Genomic DNA, 27,176 nt, shown 5'->3' with positions numbered 1-27,176 from the left:
ACCGGGTAAGCAATGCAAAATTAATAATTACAGGGAGTTAGTTTAACAGTCAAATAACAGCAGTGTCACCTAAAAGCACATTAATTGCTAGAACCGACCGAAGCTGAGAGTAAATTTCCAGTCATGAATTCTGAAGGATTGCTTTGAGATTTGGTGAAGGCGTCAGTCCAAATATTCAGCCAAGCTGAATCTAAGCCGAGATTATAGCTACATGAATTCTCTGGCTACCAAAGGTGTCTCGTGTGACTCTTCCATAACGCATGGCCTACACAAACGGGACATTCGTCTTTTCCGACAGTTCCTTCAATAACTGGTCCAGACGAAGAATGTGCTCTTCCTCTGGATCCCAGTTCAAACCATTATACACAAGAAAGAGCCCTTATAGCGGCTAATTTCTCTTTCGATAACTTACTATATTTTATTATAATTTATGTAATTGTATGCAAAATTTACTATTGTTATGTGACCCTCACTACATGAAAAGGCCAAAACCGTTTCCCTATCGAACCGGATTACGCGGTAAGCATCAAAATAATACACGAATGCTTCGATCGCCAGTTCAGATAGATAACGTATACACAAAGACAAGTAATTAAATGTCCATCAATTTCAAACATCCAATCTGAAGCTTAATTTCTCCTGATTGACAAGGGTTCACAGACCAGGTAAATTTGTAGGCGGTGCTTATTTTCTCGGAAGTTAGCTTTTGGGCACAAATGCGCAGAATGCTACAACTAAGTATTTACTGGTTCAATTCTGATCCCATTGATGCAAACATATTACACATCTTTTACTGAACGCTATCCATTTGAAATTTTTTGTGTCAATTCAAATTTGAAAAAGGGTTTGACAGAGACTATATTTTGTTGCTGGGTGATCGATTTATCAAAAAGTTCTAGATCTGCATAATATTACAGTTCCTGTTTTATCCAATGTTTTAGTTTTATCCAATATTTTTGTTCTCCTATATGTGTATTTCAGTTCTATAATTTATTATACAAATAGTTTACAATTGGAACTAGTTCAAATAGTGTGATTTATTGAATTTGGAAATTCAGTATTTTCGCCAATAATTCATAATAATAATAATAAAAAGAACAAAAAATATCCATCCCCTACGTTTTAATGTTTCATTTTAAAGAAGTAGGTAGTTTCTAAAGTCATCTGGCCCAAAATATCGATGATTTCACTTGGAGCTCAAACCCTGGCATTCAAATAAGGAATAGATTAGCAAACCCAAAATTCGCTCAATTTGATCAGCAACATGATTTGTGCCAAATGACAAGAACTTGAAGTTGGCATAAAATTGCAAAAATGCCATTTTCAATGAAAATATCCACAAATTCATGTGGTTTTCCTTTCAGAAAACATACAGCGCATGCGTCGAGCAAATTCATATTCAAGCATGTTTTTCGTCTTAAAATAATACACAATATATATAATTTTCATTTTGTTCGACAAATGCGCACATCTTTTTCTGAGCAATAATCTGTATGACATTTGACAGTTTTCAGCCTTATTTTAAGAAAAAGGCGGGAAATGTCTTGTTCGTGATGTCATAATGCTATCCATTTAGGAATATCATTCTGATTTTGTTGACATAGTATACCTGGCATATATTTTACTTTCTTAAAACTCTGATTAAGTTTAATTCCAGACACATTTTATAGAGAGAAAATTTTTGGGCCTTTTTATGTAGACAATCGTACTTTGTTCTTTTAAGAGAACACCTTGAAAATTATATGGAATTTTAGAAAATAACATTACTCCTGATATGTCCTGTCAAACTCTCCAATTTTATATTATGAATTTGTTCTTATATCAAGTGCTAAAAGGTCATTATTTATTTCCATTACTAGTGTTAAATTTTTTTATCTGTAGTGTTAGAAGACATGATTATGTATTTATTTTATGTAAAGATTGATTTGTGTTGTGTTGACACCAACAGACAAATCAAGTTTAATTGAATAAATCTTGGGTCGATTTTAAGTGCAAAAAGGTAATGTTTAAAACACTGTAGCTCAATAGCAAGTACTGCGACCCCAGTTTTTCTTGTTGATTTCCTTCAATGTAGAAATCAAAAATCCACTTTTCCAAAATTGACATTGCTTCAAATGGGTGCAATCCTCTTTTAATAGAAAAGGTATCAATCTTTATGCTTCGAATAACTTTATATTTGATTAATTCAAATCTCTTTGTGACATAAGTATGAATTTCTTATATAAATTTTGAACTGGCAACGGAATGTGATTGACGAGACATTATTGAATCTATCAAATTTAATTCAAAATATCTGTATCGTTATTTTCGGAAACAACTCCCTGTTCTGTAATAAATAAAAGTCCTATATGGATATTGGCATGTACAAACTCCTCACAAATTAGAAAATTCAAACATAACTTTCTAGAATATATGTAATTTTCTGGACCCGACTCATCAGTGTTCTGATGTCTGTCGTCATATTGGCGGATGTTGAGAAGAGGATGTATATGCGAACAAGGATACGCCTTGGGGCTACTAACTTCTGGGTAAATGTCCTGTAGAATGTCTCTAGCTAAATCAGTTTCATAATTTTGTACTTAAGTTTGTATTTCGTGTGTGAGCAAATAAAAGTGAGTCAAATTCTTATGTGATGTCTTGCACAAAATATAAGATAATGAGAGCAAAACATTACAGGTTTCGAAAGATGCAATGAAATATAAGTCCTGTTTATCTTAAATGCCTCTTAAACATGAGTGACATTCCTTTAGTATAATTAATCCTTGTAGAATCTAATCATCCACTACCTTTTCTTTCAGTGGACGTATTTAGGCGTGCGCCCACACTCCCAAATGCCCTCCTCCATTTGCAAATCAATAATTTTAAAATAGTGCTAAAAGATGAATTTTCTTTTGGGTTAGATGAAGTCATTACAGATTTCATTATTACATTTTTGAATAGCATAAGAATGTAAGCAAATTATTTGAGCAAAATATTAATTTCTTGTCATCTGGAAAGTGCTTTAACTACGTCTCGAGTTGCCATGAATCCACAAAAGGGACGGATTCACGATTTTCTTCCAAATTTTGTTCTTCACTTTAGATAATCAAAATCTACCGTCTAATATGTTTAGAAGGTTTCACAAAATATTGAGGTTATTCATCATGACAGAAGCTCATTATAGATAGTTTTTTATTTGTTTTGAAAACAAAAATTGAGGTGTGTTATTGTTTACGGGGTTTTCAAAATCAATGGATATTGATCCAAGTTTATCATATTTCACATCTTAAGTATTCTTTAGGTAAAATGTGTCATTTAAAAGTTAAAATATGTGATTGTACAATATGAAGATGCTTTAAATTACAAAATTAACGTTTCACTGGTTGGTTGGTTTGTTTACATAAAAAGACTTCGAGTCTTTGTTTACATAACACAGAACCAAGGAAATTTTTTTGCTCTTATCCTTGCACTCCGACGGTCCAAATTTTGGTTGTCAACATTAAATGAGATATATTTTTAGTTTTTAACATCAAAAATGAAAAAATATTTCTTTCGAAAAACGTGAACCAGTCCCTTTAAGTATCTTTTTAAAGGAAAAGAGATTAGAACTTGTCATTGTGTTCGTATATACCAAAAATCGACATGAAATAAGTCGCAACTAAGTCCGGTGTTTTTAATTTTCATTGGGGAAAATAACTTGATACCACTGAAAGTTTAAAATTTAGTTTCCGAAACATTGTATATATTCTGACGTGCAAAAATCGTCTTTGACAAGTTGTCAAACGATGAAAACATCCGCAAAAGGATGAAATTTTGAAGCTGTAAGCTTGTATATCTGTTATACAACTTGTGCTACCTCCTATTCCGATACATATACCGGATTCCCAGCTTCCTTAGCTCACTTCGAGCCGTGTTGTCGTCGGCATATCAAGTCATGGGGAAGTATCGCCACCCATCCAAGATGAAAAGGACCATCTTTTCATTTTCTTGTCTTCTGTTCTTAACAATTTTGCAGTTTCAGTATGGTAAGTTATCTTTTTATATAGCTCGAATGATTTCATACAGAAAAAAAAAGATATAAAGATTTGACTTGTACTTTTGAAACTTAATCTTTATATTGCTCTCGATAATGAGGATAGTGAAAGGGCTATTTAAATCAATATTTAAAATGAATTATATATAGGTATATCAAATATTAAGACAATGACAAAATTGAACAGTATTTGAATCGTTTATTGCAAGAAATTACAATATTCACTGTCTAATATTGCACTCGAGGATTAGGATTGTTGGGCAATCCGTAAAATAAAAAGGGAGAGGCCTCATATCTAGGCATTAATACCTTCTGTCTAATCCTATCACGAATAATAAAACGTCTTTAAAATAAAACTAAAACGCATCTTTTACCCGTGTTTCGTATTATATGAAATGAAGTATATATATTTACTCGTGTACCTAATATAGAGGTAAGGTATATTTTACCCGTGTTCATTTATATAATAGAAATAATGTGTGTTTTAACTTTGTACCTTAATCTAAAATTAAAGTATATTTTACTCATGTTCCGCAATATATGGAATGAAGAGGGGTTTTGTACCTATAGAAATGAGGTATCTTTTACTTATACACTAAGAAATGAGGTATATGTTACCTATAGAAATGAGGTATGTATATGTTACCTATAGAAGTGACGTATCTTTTACCTATAGACGAGTGAGGTATTATTACATTTGTATTTCATTCATTTATAAAGCGCAAAATTACATATACATGTACTTCCTATGCGCTATATATATAGGTATATTTTACCCGTGTTCCTTAATAAATAAAATTACATGTAAGTATCGTTTAGGCGTGTACTTCGATTTAGAAATGGGTATCTTTTCCGTGTTCTGTACTATAGAAACGGCTGTGTGAGAACAAAATTGTTTATGGTGTTAAAATTTTAAGGTGTTTCTATTGATAATTGCGTAGATCAGATAATCGTTTAGAAATCGTTTAACAGTAGCTGACATCGGTTGGCCTCTATGAATAACCCCGGGGATTAATAAACCATACAGAATTTACTGCCCTTCGACCATTAGACGCTGCAAATGCCATTCTCTGACTTCGGAAGATAAACCTTATCCTTCGAGAATGTATCAGATATACACGTGAAGACCCTATAGATCTTGCATGTATATACACAGCAGTATTATATATATATGCTTAAAGAGGTTCGCACCTGACATTTGGAGTAATGTCAATTTTTGGGGAAGTGTATTATTGATTTCTACATTGAAGGAGAATTAGGAAACTAAAAAGAAAAACTGGGGTCGCAACGCTTGTTATTGAGCTATAGTGTTCTAAACATGACCTTTTTGCACTTAAAATTTATTCAAATAAACTTGATTTTTCTGTTAGTGTCAACACAATATAAGCAACACAAATCAATCATTACATTAAATAGATACACAACCATGTCCTCTAACACTACAGATGAAATTAATTCTAGTAAAGGAAGTAAATAATGACCTTTTTGCACTTGATATACGAAAAACTTCATGATATCAAAATTGTAATGTCAATTTCTAAAATTTTGCATAATTTTCAAGGTCTGGTCTTCCATTTTAAAATGCAACTTTAAAAAGTGGGGGTTGGAATTTTTATACAAAATTTCGAATAAATTAAAACTTTTCTAAGAATTGGTGTTCTGTTTGGGAAAATTAAATATATCAACCAAGTTAATAAATTACAACATTTAAACTAGTTGCAAATCTCAACTATCTGTATCATAAATTATAAAACTGAAATACAAGTATAGGGGCATAAAAATAGATGATACATTGGATAAAACAGAAACTGTAATATGCAGAATTAGAACTTTTTGATTAGTGAATCCTTCCGCCACAAAAGATAGTCCCTGTTAGCTCCTTAGCTTTTGAGTAGAACTGCGCAGGTTGATTCAACTAAGTATTCACTGGTTCAATACTGATCCCATCAGTGCAAATATATTACCATATCCAGTTGAAAGTATTTGTGTCAATTCAAATTTTAATGGCGTTCAGATCTTGAAAATTAGATACAAGTTAAAAGGGTAGTATTGAATATTAGATAATGACACTAAATCATGATTTTACAGACTGACACAGTACATTGGTGTACATAATTAAATCAATGAAATGAAATATCTGTACAGTTACGGGTTGAGGTGTACTTTTGGTTCCGGGTTGCTCACATTCCAGCCGGAACCAAACCAACACGATTAGTTGTATTACAGTTATAGCGGTCAGTATCAAGGGTAATGACAGTATTGCATGACTGAATATCAAAGCCTGCCCAGTGTTTTTTTTTGGGGGGGGGGTGCGATAAAGCGGACTCTTTCCCCATGCATGGACCGAGGTTAAACATATATCTCTAAATTCAGTCAACAATATATTTACTGTACACACACACGCCCAATTTTGTGTAATTCCAATTAAAAGGGACATGGACACGATTTGAACTGAATTTCTAAATTTTATTTTCCACAATTTTATTGTTTACAATTTTTAACTTAGGTATTTCTAATGGTCAGCAAAAATTTGAATATCATTTGTTGAGTTTACAAGTGAGATACAACACTCTACATTCTTTGTAAACAAGGCTCGTGTATTTTATTATACCGGTGTAGAAGGCCAATCTCTAAAGCTTACAAAAAGCGGGAAACGATTACACAAATCGAAAGAGGGATGAGATAAACAGGAAATCCACACAATTTAGAGAAATTATCGCCGCAAAAAGAATGCGGGGGTATCCATACTTCAGGTACCAGTAGTAAATCCAAATGTAAACGTGGGCTCATCCTTGCAAGTCGGTAAATAGCTAGTAGGCTATATATAGCCAATGTTCATTGTTGATTATATGTATGTATGTCCCTCGCCCGGGTCTGCTATACCGGTTTTTTTTCACAGTCAGTTTTAATTAAATAGTATTCTCTCTCTCTCTCATTTTATTTAAAAAGTTTGCTAATGCAAGGCTTTAATGTTTTTCCTACTTTATTATTTGTGTTATACATGGGTTGTTTTTTTTGGGGGGGGGGGTTGTGGTGGGGTGGGTTTTTTTTCTTGATAAATATTTGTACAAATACATGTATAGAATTAAATTCCTGAATAATAATTTATGAAGCCACCAATATGTGATTGATACTGACAGGGTAATCTCGGCTGAGATTCGGGTTGGCTGAATATTTGGACTCCGGTGAAGGCGTCAGTCAAAATATTCAGCCGAGTCGATAATATGTTAGTTTTGCGGGTAAAGCGTGTAAATATATGCACACGCAGGTTCTGACGAAAGTCTATGATAATCCCCCCTTTATATATCTATATATATATATATATATATATATATATATATATATAGTGTATGGTTCAATAAATGTAAAATGAGAAGCTTTCGTAATATGTGACAAGTCGGTCATCTTCTAGCATCCGAGTAAAATTCACATTATCAAACCAATCTCACGACCGCTAATCACGTGACTTACACATGATCAATTGCACGAAAAATGCGGACGAAGGTCCACACAATGGAAAATTCAAACAATTAAGCATGCAACACATTTATCAATAACGAATTGTCACTTAGCTTATATATATCAACATTTAAAGAATTTTCGCATGAACCATTCTATTCTAAAATGGTAGTTCTACGTTAGTTATCAGCCCAAAACTTTCCGCCTGTCAAAATTAAACTGTCAGTGTTCTCTGCTTCTGTCGCACGTAGAACTACCACTTCAATGTAGTCCGTGACAAAATTCTTGAAAAGTTGATTTATATTATGTGACAATTTATTATTTAGAGTGGTTACTGACTTGTTTGAATTTTCCCATTGTGGCTACTTTCGTTCGCATTTTTCCGTGTAATAGATCATGTTAATGTCACGTGACTCGCCATTGATATTCATAGCCCTGGGTCAGGAAATCTGATGATAGAGTGGAGGTAAAAAACCTGAAATATTTAAAATATGCAATCTTCGAAAATCTTCTTTATCAAGGAACATCTATCAAACATAATGCATATCGTTATGATGTGCAAAATTAATATCAGCGAGATTCGTCGAGGCTGGATATTTGGACTGACGTCTCTTCCTCGACGAATAGTGCAAAGTATTCTCTCAATAGACTTATGCCACGATTCAATACGATACATATTACGACCACTCAGTCACAATTTCAAAAGTAAACTATTTCTAAAACCGACGAACGGTAAAATGTCTATGTAGTTCATTATTGTTTTTGTGGGTTTTTTTTTGCACACTCGAGGATAACAACTATCAAGCGCCAAATTAACATAAACTCAAAAAATTGAAGATATCTTCAATTATTTGAAGATATCATCAATTGAATTATTGCTCTCTTTAATTGAATTAATGCGCGCATTAAATCAATTATTCCTCTCATCAAATGAATTAATGCGCGCTTCAATTCAATCATTGCTCTCATCAATTGAATTAATGCGCGCATCAATTGAATTAATGAGAGCAATAATTGATTTAATGCACGCATAAATTCAATTATTGCTCTCTTCAATTCAATTGATGAGAGCATCAATTGAATTAATCAGAGCAATAATAGATTTGATGCGCGCATTAATTCAATTATTGCTCTCGTCAATTCAATTGATGAGAGCATTAATTTCGTAGAAATATTGCTCGCAATAATTGATTTTGAGCTCAGTATAAATTTGATGATCTCTTTAATTCAATTGAAGATATCTTTAATTATTTACAATGCTTTTGTATAAGGAATTAATGCGCGCATCAATTCTTTTAAAGAGAACAACAATTCAATTAAAGAAATCATTAATTTAATTCAATTGTGGATATGTTGAATTGAAGATATCTTTAATTATTTAGTTGCTCTCTCTAAAAGAATTATTGCTCTCCTCAAATGAATTAAAGATATCATTAATTCAATTGAAGAGAACAATAATTGAATTAATGCGCGCATTAAATCCATTATTGCTCTCATCAAATGAATTAATGCGCGCATCAATTCAATTATTGCTCTCATCAATTGATTTAATGCGCGCATTATATCAATTTTTGCTCTCTTCAATTGAATTGTAGCGCGCATCAATTCAATTGTTGATATCATTAATTCATTTGAAGAGATCATTAATTCAATTAAAGCGCGCACCAATTCAGCAGAATAATTAATGCTATCATCAATTCATTTAATGCGCGTAATAATTCAGAATTGAAGATATCATTAATTATTTGAAGAGATATTTAATTAATTGTTGCGAGCATCAAATGAATTGATGATATCTTCAAATAATTAAAGATATCTTCAATTATTTGAGTTAATGTTAATTTGGCGCTCCATAAACAGCAGCGTGACCACTACGCCTTCGGACACCATTCTGTCCCAGTGCATGTAAAAATAATAAATACAAATCAAGCCCAATGTGTATTACCAAACCCGATTTTACAAATTGTATCGAACCGAAGATCGAGGCAATGAGTCGAACGTTGAAACGAGCGTTTATATTGAACATGATTGATATTTCGGTGAATCGTTTTAACCCTACTTGAACAACTGAAATTTGTAAAATTGATGACCCCCAGAGTTGGGGATTGTGTAGCTGCCGCTCTGGCACTTGGAATATATATAGTGCAGTGAGAATGCATATGTTCTTTTGAAATCCTTTCCTTTATCATTTATGGATAACCCCTCTACAACTTGAAGAAAAACTATTGATGCATATAATAAACATGTAATATTGATCAGATTGTTGATAGTGAAGCAGTCGACCAAACTTGAATTTCATGACTCTCCAGCCCTTAAGCAATACTATATGGATTATACAGTGAAAATAGAGTAAATGTTTGAAATTCTTTTCCATTTCTGAACATCTAGGAAACAAACTAGGCACTTCTGGAGTATGGAAGTCTCGATCAAAATTCTGAAATTTATATACAGCTGGGTCAGCAGTCTGATTTGGATTGTACGGCGGGATCATGAGAATTATATTGTGAATATGCACTAATATTATTTTTTTTAAAACATCTAGGAAATCAAACCATAATGTGTAGTTGCATATATAGTTACATTGAGTATAGTGGTCTGTGTTAAAATTGTAGAAATGATTGCCCTTGAGTTGGAGTTCAGAGCTGAGCTTTGGGGAACATACAGTGAAAATAAGGACACGTAGGCCTAAAGTTAGAAGAATTGAGTGTGTTATGACAATGAACAATGTAAAATTCATAACTCCGGAGTTAGTAGTTCTGGCTTCAGGATGGTAATATCTGGCTCATAAACTGAAGATACAGTGGTCCTGTTGAAATAATACCATTACATCTTTACTCCTTAACTTTGCACAAAAGTTGCAAATGACCACATTTTGTGTTGTGATCTAGAATCAAAGATTACAAAGTGTTTCTACAACCAGAAACTTGTTTTTGGAGCCTTTTCTAAATACTGTTTTATGTTTTCTGTCTATTGATATATACAAATTAAAAAAATAATTTTAGTTTAAACGAGGAAGGGAAAAAGAGTTGTCAGGACCACAGCTTAGTAATTGCTTGAGCAACTTATATATTTGGTACAAAGATTAATTATCAGAATCATAAGAAATAAACATTCATTTTTATTTATTAGGACATCCAATTTTCAGAGCTTTACAGATGCACATTTACACCATTTCACAGCACTTCTGATTCATATTTAATTTTTGTGATACGCAGATGGCTGTTAAGGCCCAAAAATCTGTTTGTTATTTCATATTCACATAAGTTTTCTATCAATTTAGTTCAATCCCAGAATACCACAACTGCCGATCTCGACACAACCACATCGTCTTCAGACGACTTAACCACTGTAAGTGAAAGCACAGATGTTACAACAACGGAGACATCGGACAACGTAACAACAGTGAGTGAAACCACAGATGTTACAACAACGGAGACTCCGGACAACGTAACAACAGAAAGTGAAACCACAGATGTTACAACAACGGAGACACCGGACAACGTAACAAGTGAGTGAAACCACATATGTTACTACTCTGGTGACGGAAACTACGACAGGTATTTCATTAATTAGCTGATCAGATTACAATTAATTTGAAAAGTAAAACTTTCCTTCATTACTAGTACATGAATATAGTCAGAAATCTGGAAATCACTGGGGTGTTTACGTTTTAGGTATTTTAAGAACACAATCATGTCCAGCATTCACACAATTACTTTTATTTAATAGACATATAATTCTGAGTTTGATAATAGCAATAATTATCACATTCAGTGATTAAATTCCTATCACATTTTGACTGGCTTGGTTAACTAAAATTGCTTGAATGATATAAACTTTTTTTGGAAATTTAATATGATTGGATCATTGAAATAAAAGATGCCTTGCCTCCCTAGAAAGTCTTATTCAGTACAAGTTATTCTCACAATAGTTTCTGTTAATCGAGTGCATGCTGCTCAGTGATTTTTTGGGGGCCAAAATGCCACCGATATTCGGCTGTTTCCCCTCACTAAAATTAGCTATTTTCCCCCAATTTTATATATATGTTTTCCCCAATTTCAAATCTAGGAAAATTAGGCTATTAAAAAAAAAAAGTTAACGTATATTGCTGACATAGAGTAAATACGCTTTTTTTTCTTCAGTTTTATTCTCCAAACCACTGCACATGCAAAAGGTTTTGTAAAGAATATGTAAAACAATGGAGGCATCCATATAAGCAGATATGCAGCGAAGTATATAGTTTCCAGATACACATTAAGCCATTGTTGACAATTTAGTTTGACTGCCATTATACGTAGGGTCAGGCTAATAACAGGAAGTGGTCAACAGTATAGGGTTTTACTAAAATCCGAAAAATACAAACAGGAGAGACATTCTGGAAACTTGATTATTAATGTAACATTTACAAGATTATGGGTACAAATGCTGGTGAATTAATAATTTATTATTTTCTTTATGAAATTAGACAATAAGTATTTCTTAGAAAAAGTAAATAATATCTATACAAGGTGTGACTTTCAATACATATTATTGTATGATTTTAAATCAGATCTGAAATAAACTTCAAACCAAAAAATGTTATTTGATTATTTTATGCATCTTTACCATTTTAATTTACTACAGAATGATTTTTCCCAATTTGAGGAAAATATCGCTAATTTTTCCCAATTCAATAGGAGGAGTGGTAGTTTGAAAAACAAAAACAAAATCGCTGACTGCTCAAAGTGTAATGAACAGTCCATTACTCTAAGAGTCATTCCATGATAAAAGTAATGCATGCTTTCTTTCACAGCTGAAGCCGCAGACACCACAACACAAGCTGCAGACACCACAACACAAGCTGCAGACACCACAACACAAGCTGCAGAAACCACAACACAAGCTACAGACACCACAACGCAAGCTGCCGACACGACAACGCAAGCCGCCGACACCACAACGCAAGCCGCCGACACAACAACGCAAGATGCAGACACCACAACGCAAGCTGCAGACACCACAACGCAAGCCGCAGACACCACAACGCAAGCTGCCGACACCACAACGCAAGCCGCCGACACCACCACGCAAGCGGTCGACACCACCACGCAAGCGGTCGACACCACAACGCAAGCCACAGACATCACAACGCAAGCCGCCGACACCACAACGCAAGCTGCCGACACCACAACGCAAGTTGCAGACACCACAACGCAAGCCGCAGACACCACAACGCAAGCCTCAGACACCACAACGCAAGCTGCAGACACCACAACGCAAGTGCCCGACACCACCACGCAAGCGGCCGACACCACCACGCAAGCCGCAGACACCACAACGCAAGCTGCAGACACCACAACGCAAGCTGCAGACACCACAACGCAAGCGGCCGACACCACCACGCAAGCGGCCGACACCACCACGCAAGCCACAGACACCACAACGCAAGCCGCCGACACCACAACGCCAGTTCCCGACACCACAACGCAAGTTCCCGACACCACAACGCAAGCTGCCGACACCACAACGCAAGTTGCCGACACCACAACGCAAGTTGTCGACACCACAACACAAGCTGCCGACACCACAACGCAAGCCACAGACACCACAACGCAAACTGCAGACACCACAACACAAGCTGCCGACACCACAACACAACCCGCAGACACCACAACGCAAGCCGCAGAGACCACAACACAGGCCATAGACACCACAACACAGGCCGCAGACACCACAACGCAAGCCGCAGAGACCACAACACAGGCCATAGACACCACAACACAGGCGGCAGACACCACAACACAGGCTGCAGAGACCACAACACAAGCTGCTGTTACCACAACACAAGCTGCAACCACCACAACACAAGCACCAACCACCACAACACAAGCACCAACCACCACAACACAAGCACCAACAACCACAACACAAGCACCAACAACCACTACACAAGCACCAACCACCACAGAAAATGTATGTGCTAGTGTCACGTGTCAAAATGGTGGCGTGTGCATTCGAATGGATGGCAAAGGTGTTTGCCGTTGTGATGGAAACTATACAGGAGACCGGTGTCAATACGGTATTATATTTATTGTATGTATTTAGCAAATGTATGTTTTTATACATTTTATTTAGCCAAATTAATCTGATATAACTTAATATAATCTGGCACAAATGTAGGAAGACAGGAAAATGTGTCAAGGACTGATTGGACATAACATATAACACAAAACAAGCTCCAACCACCACAAAACACACACACATATCACTTTCTCTCACACATACAACCCAAAATTAGGGTACAGTGCATTTGGATAGCTTAATTAATTAATTCTCTTTATACTTTGAAATGTGAACAACATCCGTATTGTACACCAGTACATCGGAAGTGAGGTGTTACTAGATAAAGTGTGGTAACAAAACAACTGAGACTCCACTGTAGACGCATACTGAATTGTGACAATTGGATGGACATAAAGTCCTCATCAAATTTCTTTGGAATACTTGTATTTTGATACAGCCTAAGACAAAAATAAAATATATATAATGCATTATATCAATTGTGACATTAGTTTTGTCTTCTGCATTCAGCTATAGCGGGATATACTTCATGGTCCACGTGGGGGGCATGTGATCAGGATTGTGGGGATGGTATCCAATTGAGGACACGCAATTGCACTGATGTCACAGGAGCAAACCGGGGCATGGACTGCGGAAATAATCTGCAAGAGGAAAAGGCATGCGTAGGTCTACCAAAATGTGTTGGTGAGTATAGTGATGAAGGGTTGTACATTTGTATCATCATGATTATAATGTATGGGTTATGCCCGTTTGGTTCATGCAGCAGTGCCTTTGATATTCAAAAAAATTAAGGATAAAAAAAATTTTGAAAGAAGGGATTGTGAATTTTTAATTGAATGGTATTCAGGGTCAATGAGAAGAATATTAGATCCAAAATAAATCTTTTCTATCCAACTCGAAAAGTTGGGGGCTGTTATGTCTGCATTCTCTCTGGTCTATCCCTGTTTCCCCCCCCCCCCCCCCCCCACATAGCTGTTGTTAGGTCGCTGAGAAAGCGGGTATAATGTATTCACATACTTCTTCCCATTTATTTCACACAAACTTTACAAACCCCAGCACCCAATATAATAATCAACCCCAGTCCCCAGTATAATAATTATCCCAGTTCCCAGTATAATAATTAACCCAGTTCCCAGTATAATAATTAACCCAGTTCCCAGTATAATAATTAACCCAGTCCCCAGTATAATAATTAACCCAGTCCCCAGTATAATAATCAACCCCAGTCCCCAGTATAATAATCAACCCCAGTCCCCAGTACAATAATTGATCCCAGTCCCCGGAATAATAATCAACCCTTGTCCCCAGAATAATTATGAATCCAGTCCCCAATATAATAATCAACTCCAATCTCCAGTGTGATAATCAACCCAGTCCCCCGTATAATAATCAACCCCAGTCCCCAGTATAATAATTAACCCTTCTCCCCAGAATAATTATGAACCCAGTCCCCAATATAATAATCAACTCCAATCTCCAGTATAATAATTAACCCAGTCCCCAGTATTATAATCAACCCCAGTCCACAGTATAAAAATCAACACAGCTTCCAGTATAATAATCAACCCCAGTCCCCAGTATAATAATCAACCCCAGTCCTCAGTATAATAAACAACTCCAGTCCCCAGTATAATAATCAACCCCAGTATAATATTCCACCCCAGTCTCCAATATAATAACCAACCCTAGTCCCAGGTATAATAATCAACCCCAATCCCCAGTATAATAATCAACCCCAGTCCCCAGAATGATAATCAACCCCAGTCCCCAGTATGATAATCACTCCAATATAATAATCAACCCCAGTCCCCAGTATAATAATCACTCTAGTATAATAATCAACCCCAGTCCCCAGTATAATAATCACTCTAATATAATAATCAACCACAGTCCCCAGTATAATAATCAACCCCAGTCCACAGAAAAATAATCAACCCAGTCCCCTGTATGATAATAAACCCCAGTCCACCAGTATAATAATTAACCCCAGTCCTTTTTATGATAATCAACCCCAGCCCCCAGTATGATAATCAACCCCAGTCCCCAGTATAATAATCAACCAAGTCCCCTGTATGATAATAAACCCCAGTCCACCAGTATAATAATTAACTCCAGTCCTTTTTATGATAATCAACCCCAGTCCCCAGTACAATAATCAACCACAGCCCCCAGTACAATAATCAACCCCTGTCTCCAGTATAATGATTCCTAGGCCATCAATTATCTATTACCAATGCTTCCTTTTATAATGCTGTGTTATTTTCTTACATTGGTCTCTGAAGAAGAGAAAACATAAATTTCTGAATTTAAATATGTTCAAAAATATATCACAATATCTTCAGTAATCCAAATGCTTGCTAATCCTGATCTCTGTGGGATCATTAGTTCTGTATTTTTCTTTAAAATGTTCCTCATGGTCTCAAATGAGCAGGGACATAGCTTAATCAATGATATGAATAAACAATCAAAATATTTGTGTAAATCTACATACTACTAAATTCATGTAAATTCTAAATCGAATATTAAGGATATGGGATTTTCCACATCCTCTCTTGTTACATGTAGGGAGTGTTGTTTATCCAGTTTACATAACTTCTAAGGGTGTGTCTTAAACAGTCTTCACACGATTTATCTTGCTCTTGCATGTGTGGAAACAATTCTTGCATGGTTAGTTTCAAATGTTGCATGGTTTTCAAGAATTTTATGTTTAAAACAGAAGAACACGGAGATAAATTTACATCCAGTAGCAACATCTCTACATGTGTGAAAAATTCTGTGACGTATACAGTAAAACAACAAACAAAATATGCAATGTCAGCACCACTTGTCAAGTAAATAAAAAAATAAATTATACCCATGAAAATTGATAGATCTATGTTTAATTGAAATTAAAGCAAATGAATTTGTAACTTGTGAGTTTCAACATCAACCGCATTTCTATTAAACTATTTAACGTGAAGAGTCCTTAGTTAAAATTTTGAGACTCAGAAACCACGATTTTCAGAAACTGATATTTGTCAACAATATATCAAATCACATTGTACTAACTGCATTGATTATGGTTACCCTGTCTTATAAAATGTGATTTTCCTAAATGATTACCCATGGAAGTGTCACCTTGAGAAATAATATAAATACTGTAATGGAGAAGAGAGAACGTGTGTGTTGGCAATATTTGCAAATTGCCGGTTCAAAATATGCCATTATAAAGAATATTTTGAATTTGTTATACCTTAAGGACACATTAAAAAATAATGACATTCATCTTCAATTTCACTGTCCACAAGTACATAAAGGACAGTATTAATGAAGTTACAATGGAATAAATCTTTTGTATACATGATATAACAAGACTAGGATACATGTTTTATTTGTGAATGTGGCCTTCAAAGATGCAATATTATGAATATTCTCCAGTTTGAATGGACTATGCATTGTAGGTTCAGTATTATTTATAATTAAGAGAAATTACTTGCCGGGGGGAAATTAATGCCGGGGCATACGTCACATTTCAGTCATCCTTATATTATCTACAGCCATACAAATTCCGTGTTTTCATTTATTTAAGGTATTTCAGTAGCTGAGGCTCTGGAGCTGTGATACCTATGTAATTTTTGTTTGATATTTTTGTTCATTCTGTTTTTCAGTGACGGCTAATCCATGTGAAGCGGTTATCAATCCATGCTTAACTGATGGCGTGCTGCATACATGTCGTGTTCAGTCGGGAGGGAAGTTCAAATGTACATGCAAAGATGGATTTGTCAATGATGCAAATGGAGTATATTGTGCTAGTAAGTATACTAAGGAGAAAAGTGACACTAAATGGATGTGTCATAAAATAAGTTTTTCAAATGATTTTAGTTATTTCACTACATACTTTAAGTTTATGGTCACTTAAAAGGATCATAAAACAATGAGAGAATGTAGATATATGAGAAATAGATGTGAAAAGGAAGTCCAATGATTATGTCTCGGAATCTAGCTGTTTGTGGTGAATAATAGAGTAAAATGGGGAAACATTTTATGCTTTGAGGAACAGATGAATCAATTTTGCCTCACCAACAGCAGACCCCAGAATTCTCTAGTCAGGTTCCCCACCAACAGCAGACCCCATAATTCTCTAGTCAGGTTCCCCACCAACAGCAGGCCCCAGAATTCTCTAGTCAAGTTCCCCACCAACAACAGACCCCAGAATTCTCTAGTGAGGTTCCCCACCAACAACAGACCCCAGAATTCTCTAGTCAGGTTTCACAACAACAGAACCCCAGAATTCTCTGGTTAGGTTCCACAACAACAGACCCCAGAATTCTCTAGTGAGGTTCCCCACCAACAACAGACCCCAGAATTCTTTAGTCAGGTTCCCCACAAACAGCAGAACCCCAGAATCTTCTAGTCAGGTTTCACAACAACAGAACCGCAGAATTCTCTGGTTAGGTTCCACAACAACAGATCCCAGAATTCTCTAGCGAGGATCCCTACCAACAACAGACCCCAGAATTCTCTAGTCAGGTTCCCCACCAACAACAGACCCCATAATTCTCTAGTGACGATCCCCACCAACAACAGACCCCAGAATTCTCTAGTGAGGATCCCCACCAACAACGTACCCCAGAATTCTCTAGTGAGGATCCCCACCAACAGCAGACTAAAAGAATTCTCTAGTCAGGTTCCCCACCAACAGCTCCATGGCACCAAGGATTAAAGTTAAAGTTAGGGTCTGTTCATTAGGGAAGTTTAAAGAGACAACTGTTTGGTTTTTGCCGAAATCAAGATGAGTCTTTAAGATATTGAATCATCTTATATAAAGTTTGAATTTACACTAATGGTATTGCAACATGATATACCCGGTGTATGAAAGTTTACTCTCAATTCAACATTAATCATATTTATACTAGTAATAATACTGTTCCTTTTCAGATGAAAATGAATGTAATAATGTCAACAATGACTGTAAAGACGTCAACACAAAATCATTCAAAATGGGCGTGTCTGGATGTAGGGACACTGTAGGGAGCTATGGTTGTGTATGTTCCAGTGGGTTTACTTACAACAGTACAAATAGGGCATGTAATGGTAAGTCTATTGTGTAGGGAGCTAGATATATATAAAATTGTACATGCATTGTGCTCCAGTTGTTACCTACTATAAACATTACCAATTAAGCATTACAAATTTTATCAACATCAGTCTAAGAAATTTTTAAAAAGTAATAGAAGAATTTGCTGAATTACTCTGTTTGAAAAGGGATAGATTCTTTACATTATCAAATATTATGATACACCTACTGTATAGAGTGATACATTACAATACAGTTGGAACCCATATCAACCTTATTTCTAGCTTTAGTAAGTACATCTGTGTGTGCGGGCAGTGACTGTTTTCCAGACTTTAGGGGGGCGGGGGCTCTTCCTGAAGCTATTGATGTTAAACTTTTGTTGAATCAGTGGGTGACAGATCAAGGTTGTGTTTGGGCTTTTATTGACCTGTTTTTGAAAGAGTTATGTACCTTGAACTTAGCGAATTTCAGGGATTTGAGAGTTTGTTATCAGGACCTTTTATTAAGGTTATCCTTGTAGCTATTGAATTGATGTAATTCATGAACTCGTATTAATGGGTACATGTAAATAAAAAGAACAAGGTACGATTGTATACATAAAAAGTCCCAACAATTTTCTCTCTATAAAATGTGTTTGAAATTAACCTTAATCACAGCGTTTTAAGAAAGTAAATTATATGCCAGGTATACTATGTCAACAAAATCAGAATGATATTCCTAAATGAATAGCATTATGACATCACGAATAAGACATTTCCAACCTTTTTCTCAAAATAAGCCTGAAAACTGTCTAATGTCATACAGATTATTGCTCAGGAAAAGATGTGCGCATTTGTCGAGCAAAATGAAAATAATATATATTGTGTATTATTTAAAGATGAAAATCTTACTTGAATATGAATTTGCTCGACGCATGCGCTGTATGTTTCCTGAAAGGAAACCCACCTGAATTTCTAGGAATTTTCATTGAAAACGGCATTTTTGCAATTTTATGCCAGCTTCAAGCTCTCGTCATATGACACAAATCATTTTGCTGATCAAACTGAGCGAATTTTGGGTTTGCTCATCTATTCCTTATTTGAATGCCAGGGTTTGAGCTCCAAGTGCAATCATCGATATTTTGGGCCAGATGGCTTAGAAACTGTACCTACCTCTTTGAGTGTGGAATTTCTTGACCTAATTTTGAATGAATTTTGGACTTTAAACTTTGCAAATTTCAGGGGTTTGACAGTTTCCAGGACTTCTTTTTGACTCCCTGTGGCTACTGATTAAAAAAATTATACCTGAACTAATTATGACGGTAGCTCTATTGTGATCAGTGTATGCATGTTTCCATGCATTGACAGTTTTCTGGACTCTTATTGGTTCTCCCTGCAGTTAATCAGCTATCAAGTATGCAATTCTTATGTAAAATTTATCAAAGGGATTCAGATTAATGTTTGAGTTTGGGCATTGTTAGCCAAGTTTTGAAAGAGTTATCGACCTTGAACTTTACAAAAAAGTAGGTACAGTTTCTAAAGTAATTTGGCCCAAAATATCGATGATTTCACTTGGAGCTCAAACCCTGGCATTCAAATAATGAATAAATTAGCAAACCCAAAATCCACTCAGTTTGATCAGCAAAATGATTTGTGTCATATAACGAGAGCTAGAACTTGGCATAAAATTGCAAAAATGCCATTTTCAATGCATGAAAATATCAACAAATTCAGGTGGTTTTCCTTTGAGAAAACATACAGGGCATGCTTCGAGCAAATTTATATTCAAGTATCTTTTTCATCTTAAAATAATACACAATATATATCATTTTTGTTTTGCTCAACAAAGCGCACATCTTTTCTTGAGCAATAATCTGTATGACATTTGACAGTTTTCGGGCTTATTTTGAAAAAAAAAGGCGGGAAATGTCTTATTCATGATGTCATAATGCTATCCAATTAGGAATATCATTCTGATTTTGTTGACATAGTATACCCAACACATATTTTGCTTTCTTAAAACGCTGTATAAGCTAGGTTAATTCCAGACACATTTTAAAGAGAGAAAATTTTTGGGCCTTTTTATGTATACAATCTGTTCTTTCAGGGGTTTGACAGTTTTTAGGACTTTGTTGGCTATCCAGCTATTGTAAATGTATATGTATAGACACGAAATTGTGTCAATGGTTTTCAGATTCAGATTGACTTTGGGATTTATTAACTGATTTTGAAAGAGATACTTGGGAAATAAAGCGACAAAGTGGGACCCCTTTGAGATGCATGCTACTCATCACAATGATTGCTAGTTGTGGACCTGGATTTATTTTGCAGAGATTTTGAATTTGTAGGTGCATTGTATTTATGAATATATCAATTTTGTAAATAATAACAAATGTCCTCATCTTTATTTTGTAGATATTAATGGTATATATTCGTAGATACCAATGATATTAACTGAGTGTATTTAATTTGTATGAATTAATGAGTGTACCAGTATGTATTTTGTAGATATTAATGATATATATCTGCAGTAGATACTAATGATATAACCGAGTGTATGTAATTTTGTATGAATTAATGAGTGAATGTATTTTGTAGATATTAATGAGTGTATCAGCAGTGACACCAATAACTGTGACATTTCAACCAGAGCGACCTGTAGTAACACACCTGGCAGTTTTACCTGTGCTTGTAAAGCGGGATACCAAGGCGCAGGAACCACAGGATCATGCAAAGGTTTGATTTTGATAGACGATAATCTCTTTTATCCAGGTCTGTATAGGAGTATATTGATACATACTGGTATTTAACTGTCCAGTGATATTCAATATGGATAATAACTGATTTGGGGGCAGGTTTCGTAAAAAGCAATTAATTTAGCTCGGAATTGATGTATCTTAAATGCAAGACAATATATGCTATTGATACATTGTAGCAAATGTAGGAACAGTTCAAGTTATGTGGCAAATAAATATTAGAACTGTTACTTATAAGTTGTGCCTATTGCTCAGCGATCATTACAACATTTGATGTAAAAACAAACATATTTCTTTGTTGATCTTCATTGAATATCGTCGGGGAAATAATGTTAATTTCAGCAAAGCACAAGTTAACTTTTTGAAGCATTAAAGTTTTAAGAGACCATATATATATATATATATATATATATATATATATATATATAAAGCACAGAAAATTTCACTTTATTTGGATACCCACTTCCGCCCCTACCCGGGGTTGAACTCACGACCTGCGGAACCAAATCTCCTAGCAGCGTGTAACCAGCGCACTAGACCACTCGAACATCTAGGCAAGTCTAAAGAACTTGCTTTCGATGACGATGGAATTCTCGCCACACTGTCACACGCTACACGGTCATTGAGAATGGAAATGGGATACAGTTATTTAATGTACATTTAAGAGGATAATACATGATACACATTGCATTCTAAATATCTTATATAAAGAACGGAAATATATCCCATTTCCATTCTCAATGACCGTGTAATTCAATTCAATAGCCGACATCATAAAAAAATGCGTATTTGTGGAACAAGCGTTCGATTTGTAATCAACACACTATCAAAGCTGGGGAAAGTGATGCACAAAGGTTTAATTTATCGACCCCATCGGTAATTTGTAAAAATGATAATAAAGCCAATAATTTAAAAATTGAAGAAAATCATGCTACATCTTATGTTGTAGTATTGACCGAATATCAGGAAAATGTCCGTCCTTAGTTGTTGTGTGGAAGCGAACCTCACAAGCTTGGTTTCCTCCTACACAACTACCAAGGCCTTACATATCTCTTGATTTTTATTATATTTTTAAAAACAAATTCTGTGCACTTCTAATTTAGAAAATGCACATTTGTTCATATTTTCAATAAGAGCGTAGATGAGATGATAACATTATTATTATTTGCAAACTGTTAACTGATGTGATGTCACAATTATTGACTTGTATTTAAGCATATGTGATATCACTATTGAAGTAGTACGTAGGTCCATGGACATATACAGAGCATACTTTTGTGGCTCAGTGATTGCGTATTTACTCTTAATAGAATCTACAGGAAAAAATGTTTTAGAAAATGTAATAATTTCTGAGATGTGCATAGAACCTCTTGACTATGTCTAGTATCACCCACAAGGAAACATTAATGTGCAGCATTTAAACTTCAGGACATTCATTGGTCTCTAGCTTTATTGTTATTTCATTTGTATGTTTCAGAGAACCGATTGCTTAGTTTTGTTAACCATACAAAGCTCTCATCATCCGATGCCTATTCCAAGTATTTCTTCCCACAATACGCAATAACTGTCGGATCTTTCCTGTATCCATCATTTTATGTAAGTTGAGAGTTCAAGTCTGGATAATCGGAAAATAGGATTAATTTATTCCACAAATTTAAATTAAGAACCAGACTATAAGTTCTGCATCCAGTTGCATGACTGTTAGTTAACTTTAACAGACAGTTGACTTCCTTTTAACTCTTACGTTTATATTACATTAACTAGATGTTTTATAACTGTCAGTTAAACTTAATTCATCTTTGTGCAACTGGGCCCAGATTAGCGCTGTGTTTATACTCATTGCAATTGCAATTCATTCTGTTCAACTGAATGTTGTCAATATTGAAATAATGCTTTTTATTGAGTTGACTCTCGTAGTTCCTTGGCATCGGGGCCGATCCTGTGGATTATCCTCTTTGCCACCACCTTCATATGTAACTGAATAATAATTAGAATATAGTTTGACTGCCAGTGTATGTTAATTGTTTTGTTAAGATAAAATCCTTGCCGTACACATAAACTTCTTAATAATGCCAATGGAACGCTAGCATTGTTTGTGAAATAATGTGAAAATATGTTAAAATCGGGTAACGATAGCAGGTATGCAACTGAATACAGTTGGGAGAAGATGAGACTGTGGATTTCAAAGTATAGACACTATATGTCATTGAATTCAAGATTTGTCATTAAAGTTTTGTATGATATATTCAGTTTTTAGCCTAACAATAATGGTGAAAGACTTGTGAAGACTTTCGAAATAATAATAATATTACTGATCGTACAAAAATAGAAGGAAGAAGTTAGGAGATTAAGGACTTCGTATTACAGTGTACTTGATATATTGCATATAACCTTCATATAACCTTGAAAATAAGTGATGTGGCGATTAGTGAAATAATATTCTAACAGAATTATGATGAAAATATATATCTGAAATGAATTAAAGAGTTCTATATTTGCTTTGTGTAAATACATAAACAACAAACGAGTTAACATCATTGACATACTTCGCGTGATACAATTTCGCGGGAAAACTTACATATGTATGTAAATAGGATAGAGGAAGAGGCAATCAAGATATTTGAAGACTTCAAGAGAATAATTTGTATTGATACCTACCACAAATTTTGTCGTGGACTGTTATTTTTTTCTCTTTCGTGGAAGGTTTTTTGATATTAGACATGTACCAGTAATTTTAAGTGATCATTAAAATTTAGGCCTATGCTCGGCGCTTATGGCCTTTGAGCAGGGAGAAATCTTTATCGTGGCGCACCTGCTGTGACATGGGGCCTCGGTTTTTGCTGTCTCATTTAAAGATAGTCGCCTCTTACGACAAGCAAGAGGTGCATAGGATCTTATTCTAACTGGAATCCGATGTGTAGGACACCATGGATAGTGACCTTTGATCTTGAACTTTGACCTTCAAATAACTTGTGTCTTATGATGTATAAAGCTTTTGTGGGTAGATGTGTTGTGTTCCTAGTTTGTGACCTTAATATTCCACTGCTATCTGGTTATAAGCATAATACTTATATGCATGTAGATTTTGTTCAGAATTAAATCTCATAAGATGGTGTATTTATCTTCCCTTTTTGGAAATCGTGGACTAGTTGACTGAGGCTCTTCTAAATTTGGATTTAGAAAAATTACAAGTTTCGTGTAATACAGCTGTTAAATACTTAAAACTACCATGTTTAATTTACCATGAAAATTTGCAATGAGTTGTACTCTGCTATAGAATGATAGCAACTGTACATACTAGGCATTTATTTAATTTTCAGCATTAAATCCGTTTTGTATTTCAATATTCTATTCTGCAAGTGTAATATGGTCATTGTCATAAAAGCTATAGTATGTCTTGGTGATAGGGAATGATATCATATTATTTATGGATCCATATCACATGGCAACAAATTTCATATTACAACTTTTATTATTCTGTCTGCCTGTACTAGATAAAAACATCGCACCCTTTAAAGAATAAAATAAATAGGTCATTTATTAAATATACAATAAATGACAGTAAAGGGAACACAAAGTAGGATTCAAATATAAGTAAAAGTTACATACAAGTAAAATGTACAGACAATGTATAATGACAAATTGCCACATCTCAAAATTAGGACCTGAGAACAAAAAATGTGTCATCTGACATGTTATGACTAGTGAAAAATGATGGCATATTTGGCATATAAAAAATAGATGCAAACATAGACTCAAAATTCCCCTTTGTTTACGAAGTATCAAATAATGCTCATGCGCAGTCTGCAAGTATGCAAATAGGGATGCTATAAATACCACATAATAGTCCGAGCCATGTGCATAAACACAAGGCAACTGATATAAATGACTTATTGACATAAATCATTTTTGTGAAATCATAGTCACTAGAAAAGAGAAAAAACCAGTTTCATCACACATTTTTATGTGTGTGTTATTATTCATAAACGTAATCATGAAATTCATCCTTTTCCAGTTATTTACACCTTGTATCAACCTGTGGTATTAATAAGCTATCACATCTTCCTCAAAAGCATTGTGGTATCCAAAATACAAGCGAACAGTCTGATTAAAATCAAATATCTCACTTTGCTCGATATACATGTACAGACAATCGCTCCCACGCAGTGATTGTCCGTATATCAAGCGAAGTGAGAGTTTCGATTTTAATCAGACTGACAAGAGACAAACCACATCAAAAATCGTTCGTAATGATGATTTAGGGATATCTGCATTCATCCCCTGTATATCACTTTTAGTTTACAAGAGGAGGCCTGTTGCTCTTTACAACAGTCACCAGTGATACAGTAAGCACAGGAAGCAGACAGGCTTTCACCAATCCATCCAAGTTCTCCTTCGACTCATCATTCCAAGAAAAGGCTGCTTTTGCTCCATGGTGGTCTAACTTGGTTGTGGGATTAGCAGTAAGTGAAGGAGAGATTATCAACAAAAAATAAAGATTCTTCATAAGTATGATACATCATGAGAAATTTTATTTGTCCATAATGATCATGAATTTTTGAATCTGCAATTGCTATTATTTTAAGGTTAATGATGTTGTCATTACTTATAATGATTATATGTTCGTTTAACTGTTTGCCATTCATATAATTTATTTTGCAGGACAGTGCAAGTGGTGTGTATTACAAAGAGTATTCTTCTACTGTTCCAACTGAAAATGCTGCAATGTTGGCACAGAAAAGTGATTTCAATACTAACAAAGGAGGTTTTAGCATGAATGCTCCAAAGCACATGATTGTGATTACATGGAACAAAATGGAACTGAGCAAAATTCCACGGAGTCCCTCTGAGGTGAGCGGAAAAATGTCAATAGATTTATCTTATGTAGGCTGAGAAATGTCAATACATCTATTAGGACTGGGTATTGTCTGGAAATTTTGTATTTCGTTTTTCTCATATTGCATATGAATTCACCTTTAATAAATCCCTTAAAAATGAAGGATTATGTGCACTTTTGCATTTCAAATACAGGAACATGTTTGTCGGTTCTATGTACGTTCTAAAATGCAGGGTGCAAGTTGCTTGAAATCGTTTTCCTTTGTACACCGTAATGTTTAGGTAAGTAAGTAATATTTATTTAAAGTCGGCAATATACAATTTAAACAGTTGGTAAGTATAATAAACTATAGTGAATAAATCATGGATTTCTTTCTCTTCTCCGTAAAATATAGCAAAGCCATCATCACGATAACACACGTGCCAGTGGTACATTATGCGATTTTATTTTAGGAATCTCAAGCTTGTAACTTAATTTCAAGCCCGAGCATTTTGTTGATATATTGGTACTGAAAAAAGCATACGCAATACGATATTTTTTGTCAACGAACCGCAATACATTAAAATATCAATATTATTGCACAGCCCTAACATCTATCTTATGCAGGCTGAGAAATGTCAATACATCTATCTCAAGTAGACTGAGAAATGTCAATACATCTATCTCATGTAGGCTGAGAAATGTCAATACATCTATCTCATGTAGGCTGAGAAATGTCAATACATCTATATCATGTAGGCTGAGAAATGTCAATACATCTATCTCATGTAGGCTGAGAAATGTCAATACATCTATCTCATGTAGGCTGAGAAATGTCAATACATCTATCTCATGTAGGCTGAGAAATGTCAATACATCTATCTCATGTAGGCTGAGAAATGTCAATACATCTATATCAGATAGACTGAGAAATGTCAATACATCTATCTCAAGTTGGCTGAGAAATGTCAATACATTTATCTCAAGTAGGCTGAGAAATGTCAATACATCTATATCAGATAGACTGAGAAATGTCAAT

The 27,176-nt window shown here is 34.9% G+C and overlaps 1 protein-coding gene across 1 annotated transcript in view; it reads left to right on the top strand.

Moving 5' to 3' along the window:
• The first annotated feature begins 5,438 nt into the window (after positions 1 to 5,438).
• LOC125656457 (serine-rich adhesin for platelets-like) overlaps positions 5,439 to 27,176 on the top strand; it is a 106,725-nt gene continuing 84,987 nt past the window's right edge. The window contains 11 exon segments of the mRNA XM_056145735.1: positions 5,439 to 5,481; positions 10,752 to 10,979; positions 12,264 to 13,300; positions 13,343 to 13,529; positions 14,042 to 14,215; positions 17,179 to 17,322; positions 18,449 to 18,604; positions 21,164 to 21,301; positions 22,799 to 22,917; positions 25,620 to 25,784; positions 25,984 to 26,172. Coding sequence (XP_056001710.1) covers positions 5,439 to 5,481; positions 10,752 to 10,979; positions 12,264 to 13,300; positions 13,343 to 13,529; positions 14,042 to 14,215; positions 17,179 to 17,322; positions 18,449 to 18,604; positions 21,164 to 21,301; positions 22,799 to 22,917; positions 25,620 to 25,784; positions 25,984 to 26,172 — 2,580 coding nt within the window.

Source organism: Ostrea edulis, chromosome 7 (genome assembly GCF_947568905.1).
Source record: "Ostrea edulis chromosome 7, xbOstEdul1.1, whole genome shotgun sequence".
Taxonomy (NCBI): domain Eukaryota; kingdom Metazoa; phylum Mollusca; class Bivalvia; order Ostreida; family Ostreidae; genus Ostrea; species Ostrea edulis.
This window is presented reverse-complemented; position numbering and strand designations above follow the sequence as displayed.